Raw genomic sequence first — 25623 nt, 5'->3', positions numbered from 1 at the left:
ATATTCTACGAGTAATTCAACCTGACATGTCTCATGCACAGTGCATGACGATGACTGTGAATAAAAGTCGCATAGTCTCTCTGTTGAGGAAACGCAGATCGATCTTACTCCACTCCTCGGTTCTGTCTAGGAATGAATGAGAGGACAACTGGTCGTTCACCTGGTGGTACATTGGAGTCATTGTTCGAAATTCGGAGTCTTTATTGAAACGAAAGACTGGCTCCACCCATCCGAGGAACCGTTGGAGCAAGATGCGATTGAACGCCTTTACGGTCAGCGAGCTTTTCGTTATTCCTGCGAGCAGGGCTTTGCTAGTACAAGTAACTTTCACGTAAGAACCCAAGGAACGACATGGCTGACCGTCCATAGCATAGCATCATTCCTTAGACTTACAGGACTGGTCTGTACACCCTCAAACATGCAGATCACGCGGATAAAAGCATAACTGGCTGGATTTTAATTTTTCAATGGTGATAGTACGGCAGGAGTTGGAGTTGGTGAGATGTTGTGGTGTCCAGCACTCCAGACTCTAATTTTGTTATTTGCAATGAAGTTCAGGTGTACTTGGAAGACTTTCTTCACAGCTTGGGAGGCATATAAGTATCTTCTCGCAGATCTCGTATGATATTAAACTGTATATGGTAGGTTTTCTTTTCATGTCGTCGCTTCATACCCATCCAGTAGGCGTAGTCTAGATGTTCATGCAGGTCTAAACGTACATCATCACCAGTCATGTAAATCCCGTCCGGGGCAAGTCATTCATATAAACATTCCCTGAATGTGCACAAAAGCCAGAACCTAATGCTCAAAATCTGTCGAGTATGCAAAACGCGTCAAAAAGCCAGTTGAACTTCGTACCCGGTGCTATGTCCCTTGCCGTCGTCCTGTCCATCGCTGCTCAACGGAGCAGGAATCTCGGTAAATTCGGCAATCATATCCTGTCCTTCGGGGATTGCTCCCACGACGTCATCATCGACGGCGACGCGTAGATTGTTCGGATTGATATGGACGACACTGAGAATACGGTCTGGCTGGACGTTGTATTTTTTGGACAGTTGATCACGAAAGTCGGATTCGGTTCGCTCAGTGAGGTATACGGCACGGTAGTAGGGTTCCTGCTGCTGTTTGTCCTGAAATCGAACATAGAAACATGCCACTGTCTGAGGTCAGATTATATATCAAATCAAATAGTGCTCGCAAACTTACCATGCCGAGGGCTGGATGACCGATCACCAGCATCCCACTCAGGAGAAGATCGGCCATTTATATCGCTGAGGCCCGGATCAGGAGATTCCATCTTCGGCTCAACGGTACTCGCTTGTCGGCCGAAATGACGGCGTGGAAGTTCGACCAGGTCGCCATGAAAGTTGACCCCTGCGTCATTTTCGGACGCACTGTCGCGTCCAAGAGACACAGGCGTGGACGAGTCCCGAGGTAGAGAAACTGGTGATTGATCCGGATCGTCCAGCACATCGCCTTGCAGTGAGAGCAGGCTAACTGGCTGGGAGGACGAGAAGAGGTTGCGCAGCTCGAACAAGGCCCGGTGCAGATCATCTACGCCCGTGAGACTGTTAGAACGGCTGGGAGATAGGCTCATCGATACGGTATGATTCTTGGTCAGCCCGTGTCCCACGCCCTTTCGCCGTTTCCGCTTTCCCAGACCATTAATGCCGTCGACATCTCCCTGCGCGATTTGCCGTTCGACCTTGTGAATCGCTTTCTGCACATGCGCCACATCGTTGGACAGCTTCCTTTCCGCTCCGTGGTCGCGAAACACCTTGACCTTGCAGTAGCAAATCTCGGCTGCGGTGCTAGCTCCCGGCCCAGGAGTGTCATCCTCAAGGCCAATCATCTCCGTCTTGACGCACAATCTCGTAGGAACGCCTTTGACACCCTTGGAAAGACTGAAATCCGTCGACAGAAAGTTCAATCGAACGTTGACCACGCACTCGGAAGAACCGGCTTCCGGAGTGCTCGTCCAGGTTACAGAGAACCCGTCAAACGAGGCGCTGTCCACCTTTTTGAGACGCGCTGCGTTCTTCTTCGATCCCATACGCAGGTCCACAAACTCCAACGCTCGCATCTTCCCCCCTCGTTGCTGCGCCTCGACCGCCCCTCGCGCTTCCTTCCAGAGTCGCCAGCACCGCGCTGGGTTCGATCGGTGTGCCGGTTCCTCAAAGGTGATTCTCACACTCGTGCGATATTTGACGGGTTGTGTGGCGTGCGCTGGGGGTGTAGAGTCGACAATGGATACCGAGTATGCCTGGGACTTGTTGAGATAGGTGACTGGCGGTTCATGCGCATGATCCGCGATAGCGGTGGGAGCGTGGAGAGTGACACGGTAGCGGAATCTACATTGTTACATCAGCGCGAGTCAGCAAGCAGTAGGCCGATTGCAGCCGTCGCATTGGTAGTGGACTTACGGAGTCTCTGGCTTCGAGGGGAAGTCGGCGCGGTCGACCGCGTCCGAGGCCACCGGCAGGAGAGGCTGTGCGACATGTCCCAACARCTCTGTAAATGAATCTCGATGGCTTGCCGTATCCAATGGATCGTAGTCTGAGTTTGCCCCGAACGAGACGTTGCTCGGTAGTATGTGGTTTGATGCAAACGGGTCCATGTTCTGAAACAGATGATGCTGGTATTGCGACTGCATGCCCGCCAAGCCTCGGGTTGCCGTCGCCGCGTGTCCATGTAGTTGCTGTTGCGCAGGTGGTGGCGGTGGTTGTTGTTGGTCCTGAAGCTCTGACTGTCCGCTGACCATCTGATCCCATATCCAAGGCGTGCTGGCCAGATTCCATTCTACAGTTGGGGTGTGAAGGTCCCCTGCAGGACTATGGACTACGGCGCACATCTGATTAGCAGTGGGAGTAAGAAGGCCGCCTTGCAGAGCCGAAGGAGCGACATAGTCAACTACGTTCGGATTCGCCGCGTGATGGTTGAACTGGGGGTGATATTGTTGTGATGGAAGTATGGGATGATTTGCGAGCTTCGCATCGGCGTGTTCGAGTGGTGCCTGTTGCGTGAGAAAGGGGTCTGCGATGACATGTGAAAACTTCTTTCGAAAATCCCCGATCAGCTCTGCGCCAGGCTTCTGCGCCGTCCTGCTGGTGGTTAGATTTGAGGATGATATGTAGACCCGCGGAGAAAAACAAACCTTTTGTCAAACATTTTCACACTTCCGGAGCAACCACCAATAGTTCGTCGTACACGTGTTCCGACGACGCAAGGCCTCACAAACAACACGACAGACACACGATGATTACCAAGGAGCAGTGGCAATTTTTATTAACAGTTAGAATTTAACCCACCCGGCAGTTGTCAAGTCTGGAGATGAAATGAGCGACTTCCTCCGATCGAACGACGAGCGAAAGGCGAAGCATCCCCTCGAGTGATGAAACGGCGGGAGAAATGAGAGAACACAGCTGGAATATAGATAGATGGCTGGAACATGGAAGTCTGGACGGCACTGGCCTTTTATCTGGTCCCTGGGCCTCGTCACGTCAGGCAGGCTCACAGACAAAAGGGCAAACACCAGGACCACTGGACATGCTGGGTCTTGAAAAGAAGGTACGGAGTAGCACTACTACTATAAGAGGCGGACAGGACAGTACCTGGGATCAGCGGTGGGAGGGGGAAAAGGACGAGGGGACACAAACTCGGTCGGTAATATTCAACATTTATTATTAGTACAGATGTATTTTAACTGAAATTATGAATTTATGATTTATCCATTCCCGCTTTGCAACAATACCAATCTGCAAGAGAGAATATCGATACTACTGTCGAGCCATCTAAGAAGTCGTGCCGAGACCGTCGTGTGAGTGGAAGAATCGTAAATAACCAGTGGGGCCTTTTCTCTAGCCTCGTGGACAGCAGCATCAAAGGAGGTCGCTTGATTGGAACGGAAGTTCCAGCCGAGAGAGGAAGTGCAAGAACTGAGCCCAGGAGGGTTAGGAAAAAGGAAAAGGAAAAATAATTAGTCTGTTCCTTGATCCCACTTAAGTTATGCAAGGGGTCTTTGCCCTTTTGGAGAAGATAATGCCTTCGACTGTCGCCGCTTCGGGGGCAGACAGATGTATAGAAGAAGTCCAAATTTGCTTGCATTTGCCACGGAGACCCTCTTATGTATGGCGAATTTCCTTTGTTGGGAGTACTATCCGATGTTGACACTTCCTCCCCGTTCTATATAATTTTTGATCTGTCGCCTCCCAACAATGTGGCTTTGATCTGTCCTTGGACTCAACATGGGAGTTTTGTCCTTGGCACAAATATATATTCCGCGCATGGCCAAGATCAACTCAACGCCCCTGGCTGTCAGCAGGATTCTGTAGAGAAATCATGTTATACCGGCCGGGGACAGCTGGTTGACCTGCTTCAGGGTAACTACCCTTGCCTCTGCAGCAACGAGAAATGTATCCACGTGAGTTGTCCTATTCAGTCTTGTATGACTGAACAACAAACAATCGACAAACCCCTAGAGTAGCCACATCCAACCGACCGTAGTATTGTGTGGGATTCGAGTTCGCGGGATCCTACCACTCACTTGTCATGTAAAGGTACAAGAGACTTTAACAGTACGGGGTTCTGGCCGTGGGAATGGCGCGTAGATCCCTGTCTCATGACGTCAAGCTATGTCGTGGAGGACGGGAAGGTTTCATTATGTGGCACGAGCAGCCGTGGTTCACTAGCTATGCGCAGCTTGGACCCGAAAGAAAGCCGAAAGAATAGAGATCCCATCTATTCAGGATCCTGTCTATCTGCGCCACCTCCGCGTTATCGTCTGCACTTTCATCTTGAGAATTACTCCTACCCCAGGTACTTGCACCTAGCATCTGAGCATGATGGCTCAGGACTACAGGTCGGATCACAATCAGGATCTACTAGCAGATACTCAGCTATTTCCACACCCTTTAAGCTTCTCTCGTCGGAACGGATGGATCATGTTCTCTTTCCCATGCAGTTACGCACTGCTGTGACGTCAACCAGTCCTACCGGGTAATGGAACTCTGAAATTCAGTGAAATGGGATGAATCAGATATCGCTGGAGCCCGAGTGGCCGAAGGAAGATCCAGCGAATCAGAGGCTGCGGATTATTCTTCAGTTTCCTTGCCGCGGAGTTCTTTGTCTCTTCCTCGACGACGAACTCATGTGGCTCGAGCAGAACTGCAGACCTTCCCTTGAGACAGGCATAGGATTGTTCTTGTTTATAAATTGTGGCTTATTGACGTTACCCTTGCTCATGAGGCTCCTCGACAGAAAATCATGAGCTAGGTGCCTTAAGGTTTTTCATCTTAAGACTGCCGCAATAAATCCACGAAAACGGGCTGTCAATTACCTTAGTCGATAACTCTCATTAAGGGACCCACACACACGCCCAAGGAATGGCTTCTGGTTGGTGAGCCAAGAAGCTGGCCCCTCTGATCAGACACTAGCGCCATTCCGGTTGTTACATCCGGCCAATCATGGCTATCGTTGCGTCAGCCCTCCAGCAATGTAACGACATTCTGTGGAACAGCAGCTGTCAATGTGCTTCTTGGCTCATGATTATTACCCATTCTCTCTGGACGAGAGGTAATTTTAAATATTATTCCTTGGGTAAGGTGGTTTGTCTAGTTGCTGGTTGTTACTGACGGGGGTTAAAGCTCTCTTCCTTGGTTCTGAGCTTGACTGCTCTTTAAACTTCATTCAACTCCGTTCTCAGGGTTTAGTTACATCAATCATATGTTCCGGGGCGGGAGGGGGAGGCGGTATGGTCCAGAACAACAGAGTAGTAGGAAGCATTCTCCAGCACCTCAAATAGTCCTCCGGCTTTTCTAGCAGGTTTCCTTGGGATGTCTCAATCTTTAAAAGAGAGAGACACCAACCAGTTCGATAATTGAGACTTGGTGGTTTTCAAACATTTGTACAGCTACAATCACAGCGTCAGCTTCAGTACCATTACAGACTTATCTATATCAACCTAAGGTATTCGATTAGGCTTCTGCCTCACACCCTAGCTGTACTCCCATCACACCGTCTAAAACCTTCTTCATCTCTGTCAGACCAGCTGTCCATAGCTCGATCGCTCGATCGCTCAGCTGCACAGCTCGAGTATAACTATCAGCTGCATCATGACGACCGCCACCCTTGTTACCGAGCAGACGGTCGTCGGTGGAGCCAATGGCAATCTTCTGGACTGGGCCAGTCTCAGTCCAACCGCTCTGGCCTTGCCGTCAGCGGATTCTGCCACTTATGAACCTGTCCTTTTGAGCGATGAGGATCTCCATGTCCTCGATCCCGCTTTTCTTTCCAAGCGCACAGACACCAATGTCGATAATAATAAATCTGCATATAACCAGCGTCCAGAGCTAAAGCCAGCTTCCACCAATGAGGTTGCTCCAAACATCCACTCTGCTCGACCCTCCCGCTCATCCATCACCAGCCTTTCTTCTATAACTTCTACTTCTACTTCCGCCACTACAGAGTCAGACATCACTTCGTCCAAGAAGTCTTCAAAGCCCAGCAAACGCAACTCAAAATCAAAAGTATATGACAAGAACGACCCCCGGCGCGAGAGATATCTCGAGCGCAACCGGCGCGCAGCCAGCAAATGCCGCCGCCAGAAGAAAGAGCGCAACCAGCAACTGGAGAACCTGTATCGCAAACAGTCTGCAGAGCAGGAGCGTCTTCTCTCGGAGCGCGACCGGATGCGCTCGGAGCTCCTCTCTCTGAAAGATGAACTGTTGAAACACGCGCAGTGCGAAGACCCGCCGCTCAAGTTCTACATTGCTCAGATGGTCGAGGAGGCCGGTGCGGCTGTTGCCCCGGCCAGATCAATGAGTACCTATTCTCCTGTGTACTCCGAGCAGCAGGCGCAGCCCGCACAGCCCCTGATGTTTAACGATGATGACGTCTTGCAGCAACAGTCCCCGACGATGAAGATGTCCATGGTTTCAGACACACCATGGGCCGCGTCGGGTGGTGACTTTGTCGATTTCGTTCAATTGTGATCAGTTACAGTACCCTGGTAGTAAGTTGTGTTTCATGGAGTTTGGTCCTGGCGTGCATCGGATATGTATTAGGTTTGGAGTTAAAAACTGTCAAGCCATATGGTGGCTGCTATACTGTCTATAAACAGAAATATATGGCACTGCATAGCGACGCTGCTATCAGTCACTATGCCATTCCGCAGAGCAAGCACATGATCAGCTATCATCAGCCATCATCAGCTGTAAGCAGCTCTGAGTCAATTGACCAATCATGAGCTCCATCAGAACAGATCATGTGACAGAAAACGTCATCGAAGCGATTGAATGCCTGAGGCCTGAAAATCCCATTTTCGGCCGAGGTGTGGGCCTGTGGCGAGGTCCTGGGAATATCTTCCTGCAGCCGTGGATTGGATATGCCTCCGTTCAATGGCTCCAAACCGGCCGAAACTGCAAGGATTGTGGCTGATCGGATCGGCCGAGGCCGCAAACCCACCTCGGAAATGTTTACAGGAAATGGATATATATAACAATGTCATTCAGATATGGAAGACACTCGACCACTGCCAGCCAACCCAGGTGGTCGAAGAGTAACTGACCCTTTGCCTCCTTTTCCTTCAAGGCAAACCGGGGCTATAGGGCTCGTTCTCTTGCCATTCGTTTACATGTCTGTCTGCTTGCTCTCGGTCCCCATGACAAGTTCCCTAGGAGCCACCTCGACATCGCACGGCCGACCACGAAAACAAGATGCGAGGATACTGCACCTAGACGACCGGTCGCAATGGCTCGCATGGAAAACCGCCGAGATACTCTTCAGCCTCCTTCTCAACAAGCAACTGCGCCGGCGATGGCTGCTAGAGCATAAGCATGCGCAATCCACCCCGGTCTCACAGAGTCTGCGTTCGATCGCGCTTCTCGAACCGATCCCCACGGCGGCGGGTTGGTCCAAATCGAAAGGGACGAGTGCTGCCGAAATGGAGGCCCTCAAGTACCGCGTGCGGCTACTGCGAGCCCGTGCGGAAAAAGGCAAGGAGCTAGTTGCGGAGATGGAGCGGAGGATCCAGCGGGGCGATTTGCCGGATCCAACGAGCTTCTGCCATTCGTGCATCGCAGTCGATGATCGCGCGGTGTTTCTCACCAAGTGTGGGCATCGGGTCTGCCTCACCTGCGTGCGGTACAGTACCGATGAACAGGGAGAATACGAGTGTTGCATTTGCTTTGTGCCGACCAGTTTTGTATCTCGGGGACGGACGCTTGGGCCACGGCGACGGTGATATTTCCGTGTGCCGGAGCCTGCAGACTACTTGACTATTGTTTCGCTCTTTATCAGAGTGGTCGTCATCCAAAAGACCATTAAACTACTCAAATACAAAAACAGACTTAATTGGTAAATCTACAATGCTGGAAGCTCCATGGCTGGCTGACCTTCGGCAACGATTCATGCCAGAGTCAATACTCTGTAAATAATTAGTCAGGATCTATCTAATTTTGGGATGATGGTTATCCGACTCGGATGTCCCGCTTGGGATACCCTGAAATTGTGACGTCATTGAGTACATAATAGTAGTCGAATTGACCAATATTCGGCAAATAGCCTGCATAGACGTATTAGAAGTTCTAGAAGGGGTTGAATATCTTTCTTCTTTGCAATGAGCAGGTACTTTGTCAAGGTACGCATATCTCGTACCCGATCGAGGATAGAAATGTAGATCGAATGACACTATCAGCATGTCATATTGATAACTGGGCCCCTGCAGGGGGAGCTATGTTAGAGTTATCGGGGATCTACAGCACTTGCCGGGGATCATAGTGACGTCGAAATCATCACATCTCACCCCTCACATCAAGTGGCAAGATGCAGCCCGACAATGCACTTCCCCAAAAACCTGATGATTCATGAACTCAGCCATTGTCTGCTCTATCTGATTGTCACATGCAATGACGTCTAGCTCTCTACCTGGTTGATGGTCGATTGCATCCGGAGAACATATAAGAAGGGAGTACTTTTTCAGTAGTCGTCTTCTCATTGCAGAACAGATCATCAAATCAAGAAGTATTTCACAGAAGTCAATCAACACAAAACCAACACTACTATCAACATGTCTGACACCGGCCGCAAGGATTTCTCCACCAGTATGTTTGTTCAGTCTCGCAGCAACAGAGCAGTTCTGACTCCGCTACAGAGGCTAAGGAGGAGATCACTCCTGATTCCCAAAAGTCCACCTGGGACAAGGTGAAGGAGACTGTCTCCGACGCTACCGACCGTGTCACCGGCAGCGCGCAGGGCGACAGCCAGAAGTCGTACACGCAGCAGGCCTACGATTCCATGCGTGGCGAGAAGGACGACCAGGCCCATGGTAGCAGCACCCAGACAATGTATGTTCCCCGCATCTGGAGGAAATCTAAAACTGATCAGGTGCTAACTCGTTGGGAAACAGGGGCCAGAAGGCAAAGGATGCTACAGGATTGGGTGATGAATAAGTTATGAAAATGAGAAATGACCAACTGTATATTAGGTAACAGGATTATGACTTTTATTTTAATTTGATGAATATCAATTGTACACATGTGATCTATACTATTTATAGATAGTAGGACAGTAATCTTAATAATGCTAGGAGCATTGTATCTCCCGACAGTTACTCTTCGACTGCTGTGCTATTTTAACAGAATGTAAACATAGGCACTAACATAGGCAGTAATATGCTGCATACAGACGACATATAAAATGTTAAAGACGGCTATTGTTTAATTTATGTCATCAATTACTTCAATTTCCAATGCTTCGTCGTCGAGCATTCAACCAAGGTACATGTACAGCTAATTAGTCCTTCATAGAACGATCTGATATAAGGTACCACCAAGCGATCAATGTCTGCGGTGTAACCAATGAAAGCGAAATGATGTTATTTATGAGCCTCATGGATGTATTTGTTTATCAATATGTTAAGGAAATATACAATATGAGATTCGTTGCTTCATCTGATAACTACGTCATGCTGATGAATTCCTCAACGGTTTCAACTTCTCCACACTGTCTAGACTCGCCACTGAGCCAGGTTTTTGGCTTCAAATGCATCGAATTACACCAACATGATGATAGTATGCATGGCTTCTTAGGGGTTTTGCGCCTATATAGAGGCAACGGAAGTGCCCAACCGGATCAACAAAGATCGACCGACAACACTCACCACATTTCCACAAATCAAGACGTATTGTATAGAAAACACTCAACATGTCAGACGCTCAGCAACAGAACCAGCGTTTCAAGCTCGAAAACCTCTTCAGCGTCAAGGGCCGAGGTATGTTGTTCCTACATCGACATGATATGGATACTGACCAGCACAGTTGCCCTCGTCACTGGCGGTGGTTCCGGAATCGGCCTCATGATCACACAGGCACTGGCTGTTAACGGTGCCAAAGTATACATCACCGGTCGGACGGGAGAAAAGCTGGACCGTGTTGCAGAATTGTACTCGCACAACATTCCCGGACAGATCATTCCCATCACCGCCGACGTCACTAGCAAGCAATCCATCCAGAAGCTTGTCGACGAAATCTCGTCCAAGGAAAAAGCACTGCACATCCTCGTCAACAATGCCGGCATCTCTGGCCAGACACAGGACACCGACAGCCAGAGCGCCGAGGAACTGCACCAAAAGCTCTTCAAAGATGAGTCAAACTCCTTCGAAGAGTGGGATCAGATCTTCCGCACCAATGTAACCCAGCTTTACTTCACCACCGCTGCTTTCCTGCCCTTGTTGAACAAGGGAACCGACATCGAGCATGGCTGGTCCAGCACAGTCGTCAACATCAGCTCCATTTCAGGCATCATCAAAACATCACAGCACCACTTCCACTACAACGCTAGCAAAGGGGCCGCGATCCATGTTACAAGAATGCTGGCGCATGAGATCGCCTCCTCCAACCTGAAGATTCGGGTCAACAACATCGCGCCAGGCGTGTTCCCCTCGGAAATGACCGCCAAAGAAAGCGACGAGAAGCAGAAGAGTTCCCTTCCCAAGGAGCAGTACGAGGGCAAGGTTCCTGCTGGAAGACCGGGCAAGGATGAAGATATGGGCAGCGCTATTCTGTTTGCCGTCTGCAACCAGTACCTGAACGGGCAGACTCTCGTGGTCGATGGTGGCTACGTTCTTGCTGCTGGAACTGTTTAACTACATGTCATTGTATGATAATGAGATATGACTCGAATGCATGGCACTGTCTTTTAGCTTTTAAAGTGCTTGCCTATCTATACAGTACTCGATCCATTACAGTGACGGTAGGTGACATGGCATTCTTATCCCGCAGTCTGTGTCTGATCGGGAAACCGAATCCACACGAATCATGACATTACCACGTTGCCCAACAGCAGAAACGGGATTCTGTTATTTCACCAGGAAGTAGAATTCTTTTGGCCATTGTAGTCTAACAGAAGACAAGCGGATCTTGAAATGAGAGGACAAAATGACGAGGTAAATAGTTACACAGTAAAAACAATTTCATGCTAAGTAAACTCAGATCAATATATGCCAGATAAAATGCATTCAATTCAAACGTTGTATCAATCATAGGTCCTCCAGCTCCTCCAATGTCCATCGCACCAGCCTATTCTTGAATCGTATATCGAGGGTATTATTCGAGTAACTTCGCGACGAATCCTCTTCGGTCATGGTTAGCAAAAGTCCGACGAAGAAGTTGAGGTACAGACATACTCTGTGGAGGTAGCTCAACGGCTGCTTCTTGATTGTCTATTGTCATGATGGTAATGGGGCTGATAATGTTCTCTGATCCCTTGTGAACCGGGTTGTTCTCTCATTGATGGTCGAGGTCTTGCGTAGTCAGAGTCACCCGCTTTCTGCTGTGCTCTTTTGTTTTTGGCGAGGAAGAGAGGAATAAGGAGACACATTTTGATTTGATATGATCACGTTTGATATTGGAGAAGAGGCGAAAGGACTGTGGATTGTAGATGTCTGATGCATGGTCAGGCAACGGAATTGACCTCCTTATATAGCTTCCTGCTGAGGCTATCTGCCATAAAAATAGCTGATCGCCGTTTCACAGCATGGCCATTTCACTGCGAGATCAAATGTCAGCCTCGTATTGAACCTACAACCAAAAAGCAAGCATCTCGTACCGACTAAGCTTTCGAAGCAATCTTGGCTTGGGCTGTGCCAGGCGATCAGCGCTAAAGCTGAGGGGCTGGGGCCGCTTGCGGCCGCTTGGGGCCGAACGATGTTTCTGGGGCGGAATATGATGTTTCAGCCTTTCAGGTCCTTTTCTTGGCTTGAGATTGTCTACATGCTTGTCGATCCGAACTCTCTGGCGGTACACGTGGCGCGGTCTTTGCTAAGCGGGAGGCTGTGCAAACAATAGCAGTCGTGAAGTTTATTCTAACTGTACATCGTTGCTATTCTTCAATGGTGTTGATTAGTGATAGAAAAGGAGAAGCTTTCAAAATGGGGGCGAGTAATCTGCCTTGCCATTATAAGCGAAGGGAAATCTGCGCAACAACACTGTTTGGTATAGGTCGAGCACACAGAGCTATACTTGTCTCTCTTTAAACAATAAATCTGATTCAGTCGGTTTAGCCCCTCATCCTATGTTCGGTCTTCAGTCGCACTGATCGCTGAGATGGATATACGCATCATATTGTCACATCGATTCCGACCTATAGTATGATTCAAGGACATTGACAGCATCGCAGAATTACTTCTACTGGCCGGTCGTAGCAATCGACAGTGCCGTGATGCGAGCGTTCATTACAGAGAAACGCCATAGTACCAGACAATTGCATTGCCTGACTAAGTAGATGCGCGAAGGAATTAAAGAAACGGAAATCGTTGGAGACAGCCATACCCAAACAATAGATCATCACTATGCATCGTATCAACTGAGCAAGAAAAACGCACGACCGGCACAAACAACTATAAAAGACATTGAAGAAGGGCAATACCGCCCGACACAAGGATCCCATCCAAGATCGACACCAGAATTGTGCTCCCTAAGAAAGATCAGCAATGCTCGCGGGCAGGAATCGCACCGACATACCTAGACTCGGCACCGATCCATCTGAATTGACCTGACTCAAACAAAACTGAGTATAGGAACCCAGGACATTTTCCAACTGAGACGCTGCATCAGGGCATAGCGCCGATGTACAGTCGGCGATGGACGGCGCATTCCCATTACTCGAGGTAAAACTGCCCGATTTGCAGATGCAGTTTATGTCGGATGGCTTGCTGCTAGTACTGGCAGCCTTGCCGCAATTGCCTTGAGCAGAATTTGTAAAGAAGTCGTTGAAGCAGGGTTGCATGCATGAGGGTAGACCCTTCACCCAGTTGTTGTAAGATGTGGATGAGCTAGCCAGAACGGTAGCACTGAATGTGAGGAGCAGGAGAAAGAATATAGATCGCATGCTGACAGAGAGTGTGATATAGTGAAGGGGAGTATTATTCCTATACTGATGAGAACGAAAGACCGGTAGATAGATTCGGCCACTGCTTTTTTGAGGCGTGCTGGCTGACGATTTTCATCATCACACTGACAAAACACAGAGTTTGTTCCCCTGAGCCGCATGATCCAAGAAGAGGGCGGACCCTGAGCCACGGCCCAGAACGGCTGTTCCTGATTGGCGGGTTTGTCAGACAAGACCCCACGGTTAAGAATTATTGGTCTGTGGTTATTGGATAATGGGTCCAGATGGCTTTTAGATCCAAGCGGGGAAGATGTTTATTAATGATGCAATCAGCTAGAGATCAGAATGTGGGAGGAATCATTGTTGATTTAAAGTGGAAATAATTCAGTTGGTTAAAATATTCTGGTGGTCTAATTCATTAATGACTGGCTGCCTGTGTTTGAAGATGTACAGAAATGCCAAATTTTCCGACATGCTACTCGAATATATATATATCCTTGCCTGCTTGGACAATGGTGAGGCTCGCAGAGGTTGGCGATATCTTCTTCTTGAAAAGTAGATATGAAAGAGAATCACTGTGTGCCGCAGAATCCCTAACTATTCAAACTGCTAGGGTTGATACTCGAAGAGTTAATTGGGGTGATGTGGTGCCTTAGATGAATATGAAGATGTCATTGAAACAACCGAGGATGTGGTCGACATGGAGTTGCGTGTTTCTCTAGAAAGATTTGCGTTATAGTTAGCCTTTGATCATGTTGATTCGCTTCATATGAAGGGATGGGTGGATTGTATTCCATGTGTTCCAGAGTATATACGCAAATGTTAACAAACAAGCAGCTCTCTAGTGAGTATGGAAGATGCAATATGAGAGGCCTATCCTCTGCTATTCGAGGTTGAAATTCGCCAATCATGCAATATCCTTAAGTGGTAATGCGGTTTCGTTAGTAACCGCCGTACGAGACACTGGAAAGTCAATTATTGGATTTGAAGGGAGAGACTATTGTTTGACAAGGCAATCAACCGGTTGTCAGGGAGTTTCTCCTCAGTTGGTTACTCAAGCTTATGCCAGAGAGGCATCGACAAGGTCTTGTAACTGGTTGCACCAGCTAGTCAACAGGAAACTTGCTTTAAATGACGAATTCAAGTCCTTGTGGATCTCAACTCCACAGCGACACATCATGCGCTATAAAAAGAAAGATCCGCCCGGATCAGATGTCGATCCGTCTCTCATGGCCCCTGAGACTGTGAATATGACAGACCTATCGGCGACATCTGTTAAAATTCAGTAAACAATCGCAACCACTCTCCCTCATCATCTTCCATCGCTCACATCGTGATGCATTACCGATGGGTATTCTCATCGCAAATACTGGCACTAACATGCCTTGCAGCTCAAGCAAGTCAAATACAATATAATGGACGTCAAGTTGAGCTTTGTGCTCAAGTCTCGGACTGGATCGCCCAGGCAAAGACGACCAAAGGAATCCCAGGAAACCTGGTCTATGGATGTCTGACTTCGATGCCGTTCGATGCGGAGGATGCCGTCAAGTTTGTCGACGAATATCGCAAGTACCTACAATTCCAATCGACGATCGAGAGCTTAAAGAGTGTGTGCCGTGACCATTGCAGACGAACGTCGCTGACTCTGGCAGATCCCCCGGACCAATATTCCATGCCATCGACGGATTTACTGGGCGGTCTCGAAAATATCAGACAAAAGGCTCAGGATCACGACTACTCTAGCCATTGGGATTTCGAACTAGATCTGCGACAACTCATCAATTCAGCACATGACGCCCATCTGACTCTGCAGCTCTGTTCCACTGTGCTCTTTCGATTCTCCAACTCGGTGCCTCTGGTCTCACTGTCTTCGGACGGCCTGGAGCTGCCGCAAGTATACACACTCGGTTAGTTTATCCTGACGGGGAAGCGAAACCAGCTGACTCGATAGATGACGCTCAACTCTTGAACCGAGGAGTCCAGTCCGTCTCGCCGGTAGTGTCTATAGACGGCCAGGATGCCGCTCAGTATCTTGAATCCTTTTCCTCTGAGGCCGCTCTACATGACCTGGACGCTCAGTAAGATCTACACATCATTCGATAGATGGAGATCTAACAACTACCCAGGTATAACATAAATTTCCCGTCTCTAGCCAGTCAAATCGCCCTGGGAACGCCCCGCAACAACGGTCTATGGTCAAGGAATTTAGGAGAAAAGTGGACTGGCGATCGGCTCACCCTCACCTTTGCCAACGGCTCTTCCATTGAGAGTCACAGAACAGCCGATCTATTACCACTGGAATTCCCATACCGCAATGGCACCGTACTGTTCAACGCCCGCTGTCGTAAAGCCCCAATTCCAACGACGGCTGTCGCAGCATCCGACAGCGGGGTCTATCCCAACACGACCTGGTCTAGCTACGGCGGATTAATCGCGGGATATTTCTCAGAAGAAGAGGCCCTCCAGGACGTTGGCGTGTTAGCCGTCACCACCTTCTCAGTTGATTCCGCGACCCTGCAGCAGGTCAGTGTGGACTTCATGCGAAATGCGACCGAAGCTGGCAAGAAAAGGATTCTCCTGGACCTGTCTGGCAACCCCGGGGGTAGCTTGACTGCCGGCGTGGACCTCTTTCATATCTTCTTTCCGGACGTGGTGCCATACACAGCGACTCGGCTACGGGCTCACTCCGGTGCAGAATTCCTGAGCAAAGCATTCTCCGGACTTGCAGAGTCGCATCGCAAGTTGCAGTTCGAGCTCTGGGAGGGAAATCCGTTCTCCTGGCAGGCCGCAGTGACGCCAAACCAGGAGGGCAATTTCAAATCGCTGGAGGCCTGGTACGGACCGTATGAGATTGACGGGGCGTCATTGTCGAACCTCTACGCCAATTTCAACTTCACCAGCATCTCCAACACGTACTCTCCGATCACTGGATACGGGCCGATTCCACAAGACCCTTCGCAGAGGTTATATTCCCCGGACAACATCATCATTGTAAGTCGTCTTGCCTAAGATGAGGCAAACGCTAATAGAGCAGATCACGGACGGCAACTGTGTCTCGACATGTGCCTACTTTGTCGATCGAATGCAGCGGCAAGGCGTTCGGACGGTCGCATTCGGCGGAAGACCTCGGTATGGACCTATGCAGGCCATCGGCGGCACTCGGGGCGGCCAGAATCTGGCCTACGGTGGGATCTACTCCTATGTCGAAACGGCGCATGGTTTGATCCGGGAGTCTCTACAGAATGGTTCGTCTTCTTTGATGTCAAGGGAAGAATGGGCGCAATTCAACAAATCGATCCCCGTCGACCCGAACGAATTCCCGTTCGTCTTCGGCGGAGGAGTCAACCTGCGCAACGAGTACGCGCCTGGCGACGACAAAACGCCTCAGCAGTTCACCTACAAGGCGGCGGACTGTCGGCTGTTCTACACAACAGAGGGCTGGTTCTCGCAGGAAGCGGTGTGGCGAGCTGCAGCAGTGGCTTTATCCGGAGGTAATAGCAGCTGTGTCCAGGGGTCCATGTCCAAGGCGAGGAGGTAGTAGAATGCTGTATATTAGTGTATATGTATGTCCAAGAATAGCAATCATGACCTCCGATATGCCGGAATCCCTAATCTCACATTTCCCGCCAGGAATATCCTATAAACGCCGCCACCTCCTCCGCGGCCGGTCTCCCTGACCGTAGCGAAATAATGTACAATGCCGCATCGATGCCGTTGGTGATAGTCCCGGACGTGACAATGCGCACCCGAGACTCGTTCATCCCCGCATCGACATAGTGTACAGTGCCCGTTGAATTCTCCGGCACCACCTCCGTCCCCTTCGCTCCTGGTGTCCGACGCTTATACTCCTCACATATATTTCGCAAAGATCCAAGCCCCAATCGGTGTGATGTCGCTGTGAGCCCATCTAGAACTCCTGTCGCCGCCAGCAGATACGACCCGCTGCAAACAGAAAAGAGAATCCTCTCGCCCATGGGCCCGGGACCTTTGGGGCCGAGTTTCGCAAATGCAGATATCACCTCTAACAATTCGTGGAGATGGCCTCCTGGCAAGAGGAATGGGAGGATATTGTTCGGTCGCGCCCCAGGAACAATAAGCATATCAAACTCCGTTAGTCTGTCCTTGGCTTCCGCGATGGACAAATCCCGTTTGAAGGTTACATTTTCCTGGGAGGTGGTGAACTCGTCATGGGCGGCTATGAGCGTGGTGAAGCCGCTCTGGAAGAACACGCCGATCGGGCCGTTGGTGTCGAGAGTATTCACGGAGGGGTAGACGAGGGCGAGGGCGGTTGGCATAGTATAGTCGTTATTGTACCGTGCGAGACATGCGGTCTGATGCGGCGAGTGGGTATGGAGGATCACACTTGCAGTTGCAGATCGAGAGAAACGGCGGTGAGTCTCACGTGTTGTCGCGCTGTGTTGTGTTCGTGTTGGCGACTCGGGTCGTGCGGAATCCCTCCGTCAACAAATGCGCATCGAACTATTTACAACAGATGGTGTCGCATGCCGTTTTTCAACGAGGCTCTAAATCGTTACTTTGCTGAATGCCCTTGTCCTGATTGACACCTCTTTATATGATACGGAAATATCAACCAGAGGAATGCAACCTCGGAGATGGGTGACGTCATGAACCTCGACAAGCAGGAGAAACCGTATATCAATTGACTTTCCTCTTATTCTCATATACCTAGTCGTTACTGACTGTGATTGCTATCTACAGAGTAAATGACCCCGTCAAAGGAAGATCGCGACTCGACCGTCCAACATACACCTGATACGTTCCCCGCTGCAAGGACCACTGTTGAACTCCGACATCCCATGTACTCAGATCACGGCGATTCAAGGCGAACTGCACCTGTGCAGTCTCCCCTGCCGAGACATTGACCTTCTCGAATCCACGCAATTGCCGTACGGGACCATTGGGGATGCCGACGTAGAGCTGTGCTACCTCGGCACCAGCGACACGTCCACTGTTCTTAACCTCCGCAGACACGGTGACAATTTCATCCCAGAGATGAGGGTTTCCACCTTGCTGGATAGTAGCTGACGGAGGATATTGAGGAGATTTCTTAGGACTGCTTATGCGCAGGCTGGAATACTCAAAGGCCGTGTAAGACAGTCCGAAGCCAAACTCGAACTGTGGGGTGATGTTGGCCTTGTCAAAGGCGCGGTAGTCAATGTACACCCCTTCGTCAAAGTCCGACTGGGGGAACAGTCCATATGGGGTCTCTGGTAGGGACGGATGCAACAGAGCACCGTAGTCCTCGGCTTTCTTAGCCACCGTGTACGGCAGTTTTCCGGACGGATTGGCCCGGCCGTAGAGCAACTCTACCAATGCCCTCCCACTGTCCTGACCGGGTAGATGAGCGAAGATAACGGCCGTCACATTCTTATGGTCAATCCACTCGCCGACTACTCGGATCCCGGCGTTGTGGATGGTGACAATAGTGTTGGCGCATTTCCCAGCGACGTTCTTCACCAGGGTATCGCTCGAGTTGTCAGCGAGTCCAGGACGGTCCCACCCTTCTGTGGCGTAGGCGTTAATGAAGACCAGACACGCATCAGAAGTTGGATCAACGTCAGGATCCTCTGATGAAAGATCGTACAACACGGACGTGCCGTCCTCGTAGGCCTCACGCTGGATGGCATCTATCGGAGCGTCGACATACGCAGCATTATTTGCCCCAGAACCGCCTGCAACCCACAGGGTGTGATTTTCCTGAATGGCAGGGCTGTATGTCATCCAGTTGAAGTTTTGCTTCAGCGTATCCGGTCCTTTGGCATCGTATCCGAACACGGAGAGCAGCTGAGGTGACTTGAGTGGCAGGGCGCTGTTGGTGTTTTTGACGAGGACATGGCCCTCAATAGCGCCTTGGAGTAATGTTTGCTTGAAGGACGCTTCTCTTCCTATTACCCGCTGATGAGGTGCAAATATATCGATCGGCATGCCGACGCCAGGAGATGGAAAGTCGGAATCCTGGTTCATCTGATACCACGAAGCGATGATCCTGTATTTGTCAGTTTGGGTTGGACAATTCAGCAGGCCGGACTACCTTGTGGCCATGTCATCCAGTCTCGACGCGTCCATCGTTCCGTTGGAAATAGCCGTCGTGAGATTGGCTCCCCATGTTTCGGTTTCAGGCATCACCATGTCCAGGCCAGCGTTCGCACCGGCGATGCCAGCATGTTGAGCGCCCCAGTCGGTCATCACATATCCTGATCGGTCAGCTTGCACTGCAAATGGAACGAAGACGACGTACCTTGGAATCCGAGTTCGGTCTTCAAGAGACCATTCAGAGTCTTGCTGTTTTGACAGCCGTAAGAGTTGTTGACACGATTGTATGAGCACATGATGGAAGCACTGCCAGCCAACACGGCATCTTGGAAGGGCCAGAGGTACAGCTCGTGCATGGTCTTGTCATCGATGTTGGAAGAGACTGCCGCGACGTTCACGCCGCCGTCGGTTTCTGGGTTTCGATTTGTCTCTTGTTCATTCAAGATGTAATGCTATGATGAAGAGTGAAGGGTCAGTTGCTGAACCAGGGATTGGTTGAGCTGACTGACCTTGGTGCAAGTCGCAACCCCAACCGACTGTGCTCCATCGACAGTCTCATAGACAAGGGCACCGCTCAGGTACGGATCATTCGAGAAGCCCTCCCAGTTGCGGCCGCCTTCAGCCACACGACCCAGGGGACCGACAACGGGCCCAAGTATGACATTGACACCTTTTTTACGGAACTCTGATGCCATATGGATTGCCCTCTGCTTAGCCAGCCCTTTATTCCAGCTGCGGACGGTCAGTATTGGTTATGTGGTCGACTAAGGATCAAACATACCTGGCACCAACATGTAGTCCGCTAGGCCAGCTGCTCACGTAGTCGGTTCCCCTCTACTGAGATTAGTCATTTCCAGCAACTGTTGCCTGTATGCACTTACAAGGCCATTGCCAGCATCAGATACACACAGTCCTGGAAAGTTGAGTCGCGGAATAGCCGCTATATTACCGGAACAGCCATTATTTGCGTCGGTCCCGGCAGTGAGATTGACTTTCTCCTCTGGGGTGAGCTGGGCGACAAAGTTCTTCGCTTTTGCATAAGCGGCAGCCCAGGAGCCCGTTCCGGTTCCCTCAGCTGGTTCAAAGTTAGTGCTAGGTCTATGCAAGGGAGAGCGACGTACGCGATGGATATACAGGTGGCGACTGTCCATAAAAGTAGGTGTCACTGGTGATATTCTGCTCCGTTGGAGCAGACAAGCACAGAGACGCAGTGGCCAAGAGACCTGCGAGACCCGAGAGTCCTATATTCGAGTGCATTTCGATCTTGCCTTGTTGCCTGATACTGGCGAAAGTCCCGAGGAGTATTGCCCCTCTTTATAGTCGTGCATTCTCTCATTCTACCCCTCACATCGACTCAGTCAAGCATGTAACATGACCGTGCCGCTCTACGTGCCGATTCTCAAGCCCTGCATGGCTCGGACTATTACCGGCGGAATTTAAGATCATTAGAACAAGCTTGATGGCGCTCGGCTGCCATCTTGACTTAGGGTGACTGTAAGCATCGTATCAGAATAAGTCTGTGGTCCTTGTCGAAATATTTTGAAGCTATTCCTTGTCAAATGCTCTGCAGCAACACGTTACCTACTCTCCCTTTGACATCTTATCCACCGTCATCAGAATCAAGCCAGAAAATGGACTGACTCGACCGAGTCCTGATGTTCTTGATGGCATCTCCACCTACCGATCCTTGTCGTCTTCCCCGCAAACCCCAGATCTCCACAATTCCCGGAAAAAGCGATAACCGGCATTCGAGCATCAATAGCTCCAATAGCAACATGCGATCGACAGACCATTTCCTTGCTTCTCTTAGTTCCTGCTGTAACCCCTCGCATGGACTGACGGAACAATGCCACCCGAGATTGACTCTCAGTGTACACTGCACTGGCAAATAAAACTCCAGAAACCCAGCATATTGATGCAACCTCCCGGTTAAACTTCGGCTGAGGGCATACCTTCATGACAAACATGCATGATTTGACAGTTGCTGTATTTTCTGACTGGTGTTATGTGTCAAAGCGAAGCATGCCTGCATTTGATGATCAAGAGCAGTATGCCACTAGACTACCCGTCCAGAGAAGAATGAACTCGTCTTGATATCGGCAATAGCGCGTTCTGGGGATACCGAGGGCTCGCTCGTAGTGCCGTAAGCGATCAGCCTAAACTCATCGGCACGGTAACCGACGAATTGGGCACCATCGTCCTCCTCAAAAGAATGCCACAGCTTACGGATACGTCGGCTACAAAGACAGACGCAAGCTGTCTTGGCAGATTGGGGTTTTCAATGGCCTCGGCGAACTCGCCATGAAGTTTCTGCCGACACTTGATTGAATATCCTTTTCCCCCGCATCCTTTCCAGTCTAGTTATTCTCGAGTCAGGATATAGCGGATGTTCTCCGTGAAACAAGGGTAGTCTCGCTGTTTCTATCTAACAGCGGACAGTCGGGAATGAGTGTAACCAAGGAAATCATCTATATACACGCAATCATAACAGGTTATCGTACAAACCGCAAGCATTAGTTGTGAGGCACACCACCAGTGCCGAACAGCTCCATCTTGATGCGATCACCGCCCACACCCCGGGCCTTCAATGAACCCTCCATCTGGGTCATGAAAGACTCAGGGCCGCAAATGTAGAACTCGGTGCGGGGGTCGTCCAAGTGCAAGTCAGCCGAGTGGTCGAGTTTCTGCAGGTCAATCCTGCCCCGGCGGTGGTAGTCGACCCCAGGTTGATCGTGATCGGACGGCGTGCTGATGAAGAATGTCACCTGCATGTTGTGGAACTTCTTCTCCAGCGCCTGAACGTGATCTTTGAAGGCGCGGGCCTGGCTGCTGCGAGATCCGTGGATGAAGTGGATCTTGCGCTGGTTGGAAGGGGAGTCAGTGATGGTGTTGAGGATGGACATTAGAGGAGTAACGCCGACACCGGCCGATAGGAGGACGATAGGGTGGGAGGCTTCGGTACTGGACAGGAAGAAGTCTCCACACGGGTGAGAAACTTCAACGAGGTCGCCTTCCTTGGTGATATCGTGCAGGACGTTGGATACGTATCCGGGGTGTCTCTTGGCGCCGGGACCCCAGGGGTCAAGGCCGGACTCCTTCTTGACGCTGATGCGGTAGTAATCCGAGCGAGGGGCATCACTGAGAGAATACTGCCGGGCTTGGGGATATTTCAATCTCGGCACATCGACACGCACGGAGATGTACTGCCCTGGCTTATAGCTAGGTAGTGCCTTGCCCTCGACTGGCCTGAGAATCAACGAGGTGATCTCGTCCGACTCGCGGACCTTCCTGGCCACGCGGAACTGGCGCCAAGTGGTCCAGCCTTGGCTCTCCTTGTACAGTGTGCCTTCGCGGGCAATCATGATGTCCGCCAGCGCCCAGTATGCTGCGGCCCACGCGTCGAGGATGTCATCAGTGCAGGCATCACCGAGAACCTCCTTCATGGCTTCCAACAGGTATTTCCCAACGATCTTGTAGTCATCCGGTTGGATGTAGAGAGACGCGTGCTTGTTGCAAATCAATTCAACAGCCGGGCTGAGCGCACCAAGGTCGTTGATATTGGAAGCGTATGCGAAAAGGGCACCTGCCAGCGCGCGTGCCTGGTGACCATTGACCTGGTTGGCTGTGTTGAACACGTTGTTGAGTTCCGGATGCTCGGTCAGCATGTTTCGGTAGAAAGTAGTGGTGATAGCAGTGCCATGTTCCTGTAGGACAGGGACAGTGGCCTTTATGAGCTCAATTTGCTTGGGAGTGAGGGGGGCAGCAGAAGAAGGGGCAGCTTCCTTGAGGGATGGTTGCTGCTTCCGAGCATTGAATGTTCTGTAGATGAAATAGCCGACCAATGCGGCGATTACAACTTGCGATGCGATTGCGACACGACGATCCATGATGCGTGGAAAGTTTGGTGGAGGATATAGGTATGGAGGAAGAAGAAGCGCTGAAGGGGATCGTTGCGACGGGTATTTGACGGGGTATTGAACGAAATGACTGCTCGAATAGACTAATTGATTTACATTTTCAGTCGACGAGGCTGAGTATGAAGCCAGCCGTGTACATGTTATTGTAAAATCTTCCCTAGCAGAGGCACTTTGACGGTTTTGAGGTATTCAAAAGCGATACTATGACGTGTCTGAAATGTCATTTAGCCACTTCCTGCTATCTCCATTGTAATAATACACAGGGTTAAGCTGATGCTGAATGGGAACAATGATCCACTGGATGTCAATCGATCAATCAGATTAACAGTATTGACATAAAGCAACGCCACTGCTAGAGATCGTCGTCTTACTATATTTTGACGTCGTAGTAGCCATCATGCAACAGACTATCAAGACACGTCACCCAGCAACCTCGCTCGATGCTTATTAGTTTCATCGCGAGAGATGTTTCATCGAATTGGAATAAATACTAGAGACTTGAGTCACCGAGCGACAAGGCTGTTTCTTGCGTTTCCTCATAAGACCGGGCCATCGGGATGGCTCCATCCGCCATCTATACCTTAAAGTGCAAGCCCGACCAACGGGACGAGAAAGTTTTGGGCTGACCAAGGAGGCAAGATTGGTGAATCTTGTTTTTATTCCAGGAGATCAGGTTCCACGGGTTCGGAAAGGGTAGCTCCAATGAGGTCTTCACTGAGCAATCGGACGAGTGGAAAAACGTGGATATTTATATCCAGGTAATTGACAATGTCCAATCAGATATTTGAGCAAGGTAATTTGATGCCCTATTTCTCAGGCTGCAAGGCACCAATATACATTAGCCTTCGCGGAAGGGCTCATCTTTACCCAAACGGGAAATGTGACATAGTCATTACATATCTGAATTCGGATGAAGATCCGCTGCAATTGGTCTGACACTCTGGCCGACAGTTTGCTAACTTTCACTACTGCTGTGATCTCCATCGTTACTCTCATACTGCTCCGGATTTCTCAAGCGATCCCTTAATACCTCGAGAATTCCCTTCTCCTCAAGCCCCAGCGTGAACCCATCCGGGATCACCACGTGATTCGGCGTGATGATGATAGAATTCTCCCACAGTAATCCAACCACGCGACTTATCCTTCGTTCTTGAGACGCCTGAGGAACATCCGACGTCTTCTCAATATCCGGTGGACCCTTCTTCCGGCCGACGTCCCGCGGCGTCCACCAGAACATGGGAAACTGACGCTGGATATTGTTGACCACCAACGCGCATCCCAGCATCAGCAACGACCCGATGAGAACCAGCGGGACGAAGAACCAGCCCATCGCGCCGATGGTGGGATCCACGGCAGCCAGAAGCGCCGTGGCTCCCCCCGGCGGATGGACAGTATTCGTCAGGCCCATCACCAACGACGCCAGAGCGGTGCAGACTGCCCCGGCGACCCAGCGGAGGCTATCAAAGTCTGATCGGAGCATGAAAAGCTTGGTGACTCCAACTCCGACCACGGCCGCGAGCACATGTCCCAGGATGGAACTGCGCGGTTGAGCCAGCGGGGATTGGATGGTTTGGTAGTCCAGGATGGCCGTTGCGCCCTAGAACGTCAGCACGTGTTGAGGATACCTTTAGCATCAGGAAAACATACCAGACTAGCAACTACGAGCGGAGGATGATGCGCTTGGATAGTCTCGCTGGCCTTGAAGACACCCATCACCAGAATTAGTCCAGTAAACGCGCCGACAAATGCCCATGCGCAGACCAGCAGATTGCCTACTTCCGGCTGCGGGATTCGGCGGTACCCTAGAAACCGCGAGATCGGCCATGGTAGGCGATGAAGCTGGGATTGGGGAAGATATGGATTGATGTATCGATCAACGTCGAAATCAATCTCTTGAGCGCTGGGAAGCTTCATTCTCTGGATCATTCATTGCGATGGAGACTCAGCAGTATGGGATATTAAATGACGATGGAAGAGGATATGTATGATATATGGAGCAGCGCAGACATTAGGTAGAAGGAAAAACATAATTAACTGCGGCTATTCCGGTCCAAGTTTTTCCTTGGCTCAAGATCCTTGGCAAATTGATCTGCTTAATTCACGGTGGAGTGCAATTATGTCATACCTTGGGTATACTTTTCGAAAAAGGAAAAATGGCTCGCGGAAGAGTATAACCGATCCTTCCACCTAGTTGCAGACTGATCCGCCAGCAGAGATCACAGAACAATGACAAAAGAAAGCCAAGAAAGCCAAGCTTTGTGCCTGTCTC

The 25623-nt window shown here is 50.3% G+C and overlaps 11 protein-coding genes across 11 annotated transcripts; 5 read left to right on the top strand and 6 right to left on the bottom strand.

Moving 5' to 3' along the window:
- Window positions 1-833: 833 nt before the first annotated feature.
- Asppvi_002114 (putative CP2 transcription factor) lies at window positions 834-3168 on the bottom strand (the record flags this gene model as incomplete). Its single annotated transcript, XM_043298107.1, has 4 exons — window positions 834-1156; window positions 1207-2351; window positions 2424-3101; window positions 3155-3168. The coding sequence occupies 4 exons, from the start codon at window positions 3166-3168 to the stop codon at window positions 834-836; spliced, it is 2160 nt and encodes a 719-aa protein (XP_043154042.1).
- A 2942-nt stretch (window positions 3169-6110) lies between these two features.
- Window positions 6111-6989, top strand: atfC (bZIP transcription factor atfC; the record flags this gene model as incomplete). Its single annotated transcript, XM_043298106.1, has 1 exon — window positions 6111-6989. One exon carries the CDS (start codon window positions 6111-6113, stop codon window positions 6987-6989), a length of 879 nt encoding a protein of 292 aa, XP_043154041.1.
- A 668-nt stretch (window positions 6990-7657) lies between these two features.
- Window positions 7658-8273, top strand: Asppvi_002112 (uncharacterized protein; the record flags this gene model as incomplete). The annotated part of the gene is made up of 2 exons (XM_043298105.1): window positions 7658-8144; window positions 8197-8273. 2 exons carry the CDS (start codon window positions 7658-7660, stop codon window positions 8271-8273), a joined length of 564 nt encoding a protein of 187 aa, XP_043154040.1.
- Window positions 8274-9064: 791 nt separating this feature from the next.
- Asppvi_002111 (heat shock 9/12 family protein) lies at window positions 9065-9446 on the top strand (the record flags this gene model as incomplete). The annotated part of the gene is made up of 3 exons (XM_043298104.1): window positions 9065-9098; window positions 9149-9341; window positions 9404-9446. 3 exons carry the CDS (start codon window positions 9065-9067, stop codon window positions 9444-9446), a joined length of 270 nt encoding a protein of 89 aa, XP_043154039.1.
- A 754-nt stretch (window positions 9447-10200) lies between these two features.
- Window positions 10201-11140, top strand: Asppvi_002110 (SDR family NAD(P)-dependent oxidoreductase; the record flags this gene model as incomplete). Its single annotated transcript, XM_043298103.1, has 2 exons — window positions 10201-10267; window positions 10314-11140. The coding sequence occupies 2 exons, from the start codon at window positions 10201-10203 to the stop codon at window positions 11138-11140; spliced, it is 894 nt and encodes a 297-aa protein (XP_043154038.1).
- A 1752-nt stretch (window positions 11141-12892) lies between these two features.
- On the bottom strand, window positions 12893-13383 carry Asppvi_002109 (uncharacterized protein; the record flags this gene model as incomplete). Its single annotated transcript, XM_043298102.1, has 2 exons — window positions 12893-12969; window positions 13017-13383. 2 exons carry the CDS (start codon window positions 13381-13383, stop codon window positions 12893-12895), a joined length of 444 nt encoding a protein of 147 aa, XP_043154037.1.
- A 1519-nt stretch (window positions 13384-14902) lies between these two features.
- Asppvi_002108 (peptidase S41 family protein) lies at window positions 14903-16921 on the top strand (the record flags this gene model as incomplete). Its single annotated transcript, XM_043298101.1, has 5 exons — window positions 14903-14990; window positions 15036-15290; window positions 15335-15461; window positions 15510-16374; window positions 16418-16921. The coding sequence occupies 5 exons, from the start codon at window positions 14903-14905 to the stop codon at window positions 16919-16921; spliced, it is 1839 nt and encodes a 612-aa protein (XP_043154036.1).
- A 76-nt stretch (window positions 16922-16997) lies between these two features.
- Window positions 16998-17678, bottom strand: Asppvi_002107 (uncharacterized protein; the record flags this gene model as incomplete). The annotated part of the gene is made up of 1 exon (XM_043298100.1): window positions 16998-17678. The coding sequence occupies one exon, from the start codon at window positions 17676-17678 to the stop codon at window positions 16998-17000; it is 681 nt and encodes a 226-aa protein (XP_043154035.1).
- A 418-nt stretch (window positions 17679-18096) lies between these two features.
- Window positions 18097-20694, bottom strand: Asppvi_002106 (beta-glucosidase; the record flags this gene model as incomplete). The annotated part of the gene is made up of 7 exons (XM_043298099.1): window positions 18097-19390; window positions 19436-19598; window positions 19643-19889; window positions 19947-20169; window positions 20219-20271; window positions 20319-20512; window positions 20559-20694. The coding sequence occupies 7 exons, from the start codon at window positions 20692-20694 to the stop codon at window positions 18097-18099; spliced, it is 2310 nt and encodes a 769-aa protein (XP_043154034.1).
- Window positions 20695-21950: 1256 nt separating this feature from the next.
- Asppvi_002105 (uncharacterized protein) lies at window positions 21951-23324 on the bottom strand (the record flags this gene model as incomplete). Its single annotated transcript, XM_043298098.1, has 1 exon — window positions 21951-23324. One exon carries the CDS (start codon window positions 23322-23324, stop codon window positions 21951-21953), a length of 1374 nt encoding a protein of 457 aa, XP_043154033.1.
- Window positions 23325-24309: 985 nt separating this feature from the next.
- Asppvi_002104 (HPP family protein) lies at window positions 24310-25268 on the bottom strand (the record flags this gene model as incomplete). Its single annotated transcript, XM_043298097.1, has 2 exons — window positions 24310-24951; window positions 25002-25268. The coding sequence occupies 2 exons, from the start codon at window positions 25266-25268 to the stop codon at window positions 24310-24312; spliced, it is 909 nt and encodes a 302-aa protein (XP_043154032.1).
- Window positions 25269-25623: the final 355 nt, after the last annotated feature.

Source organism: Aspergillus pseudoviridinutans, assembly GCF_018340605.1.
Source record: "Aspergillus pseudoviridinutans IFM 55266 DNA, scaffold_2, whole genome shotgun sequence".
NCBI lineage: Eukaryota > Fungi > Ascomycota > Eurotiomycetes > Eurotiales > Aspergillaceae > Aspergillus > Aspergillus pseudoviridinutans.
The sequence above is the reverse complement of the archived record's forward strand: the minus strand, read 5'-3'. Positions and strand labels throughout refer to the sequence as shown.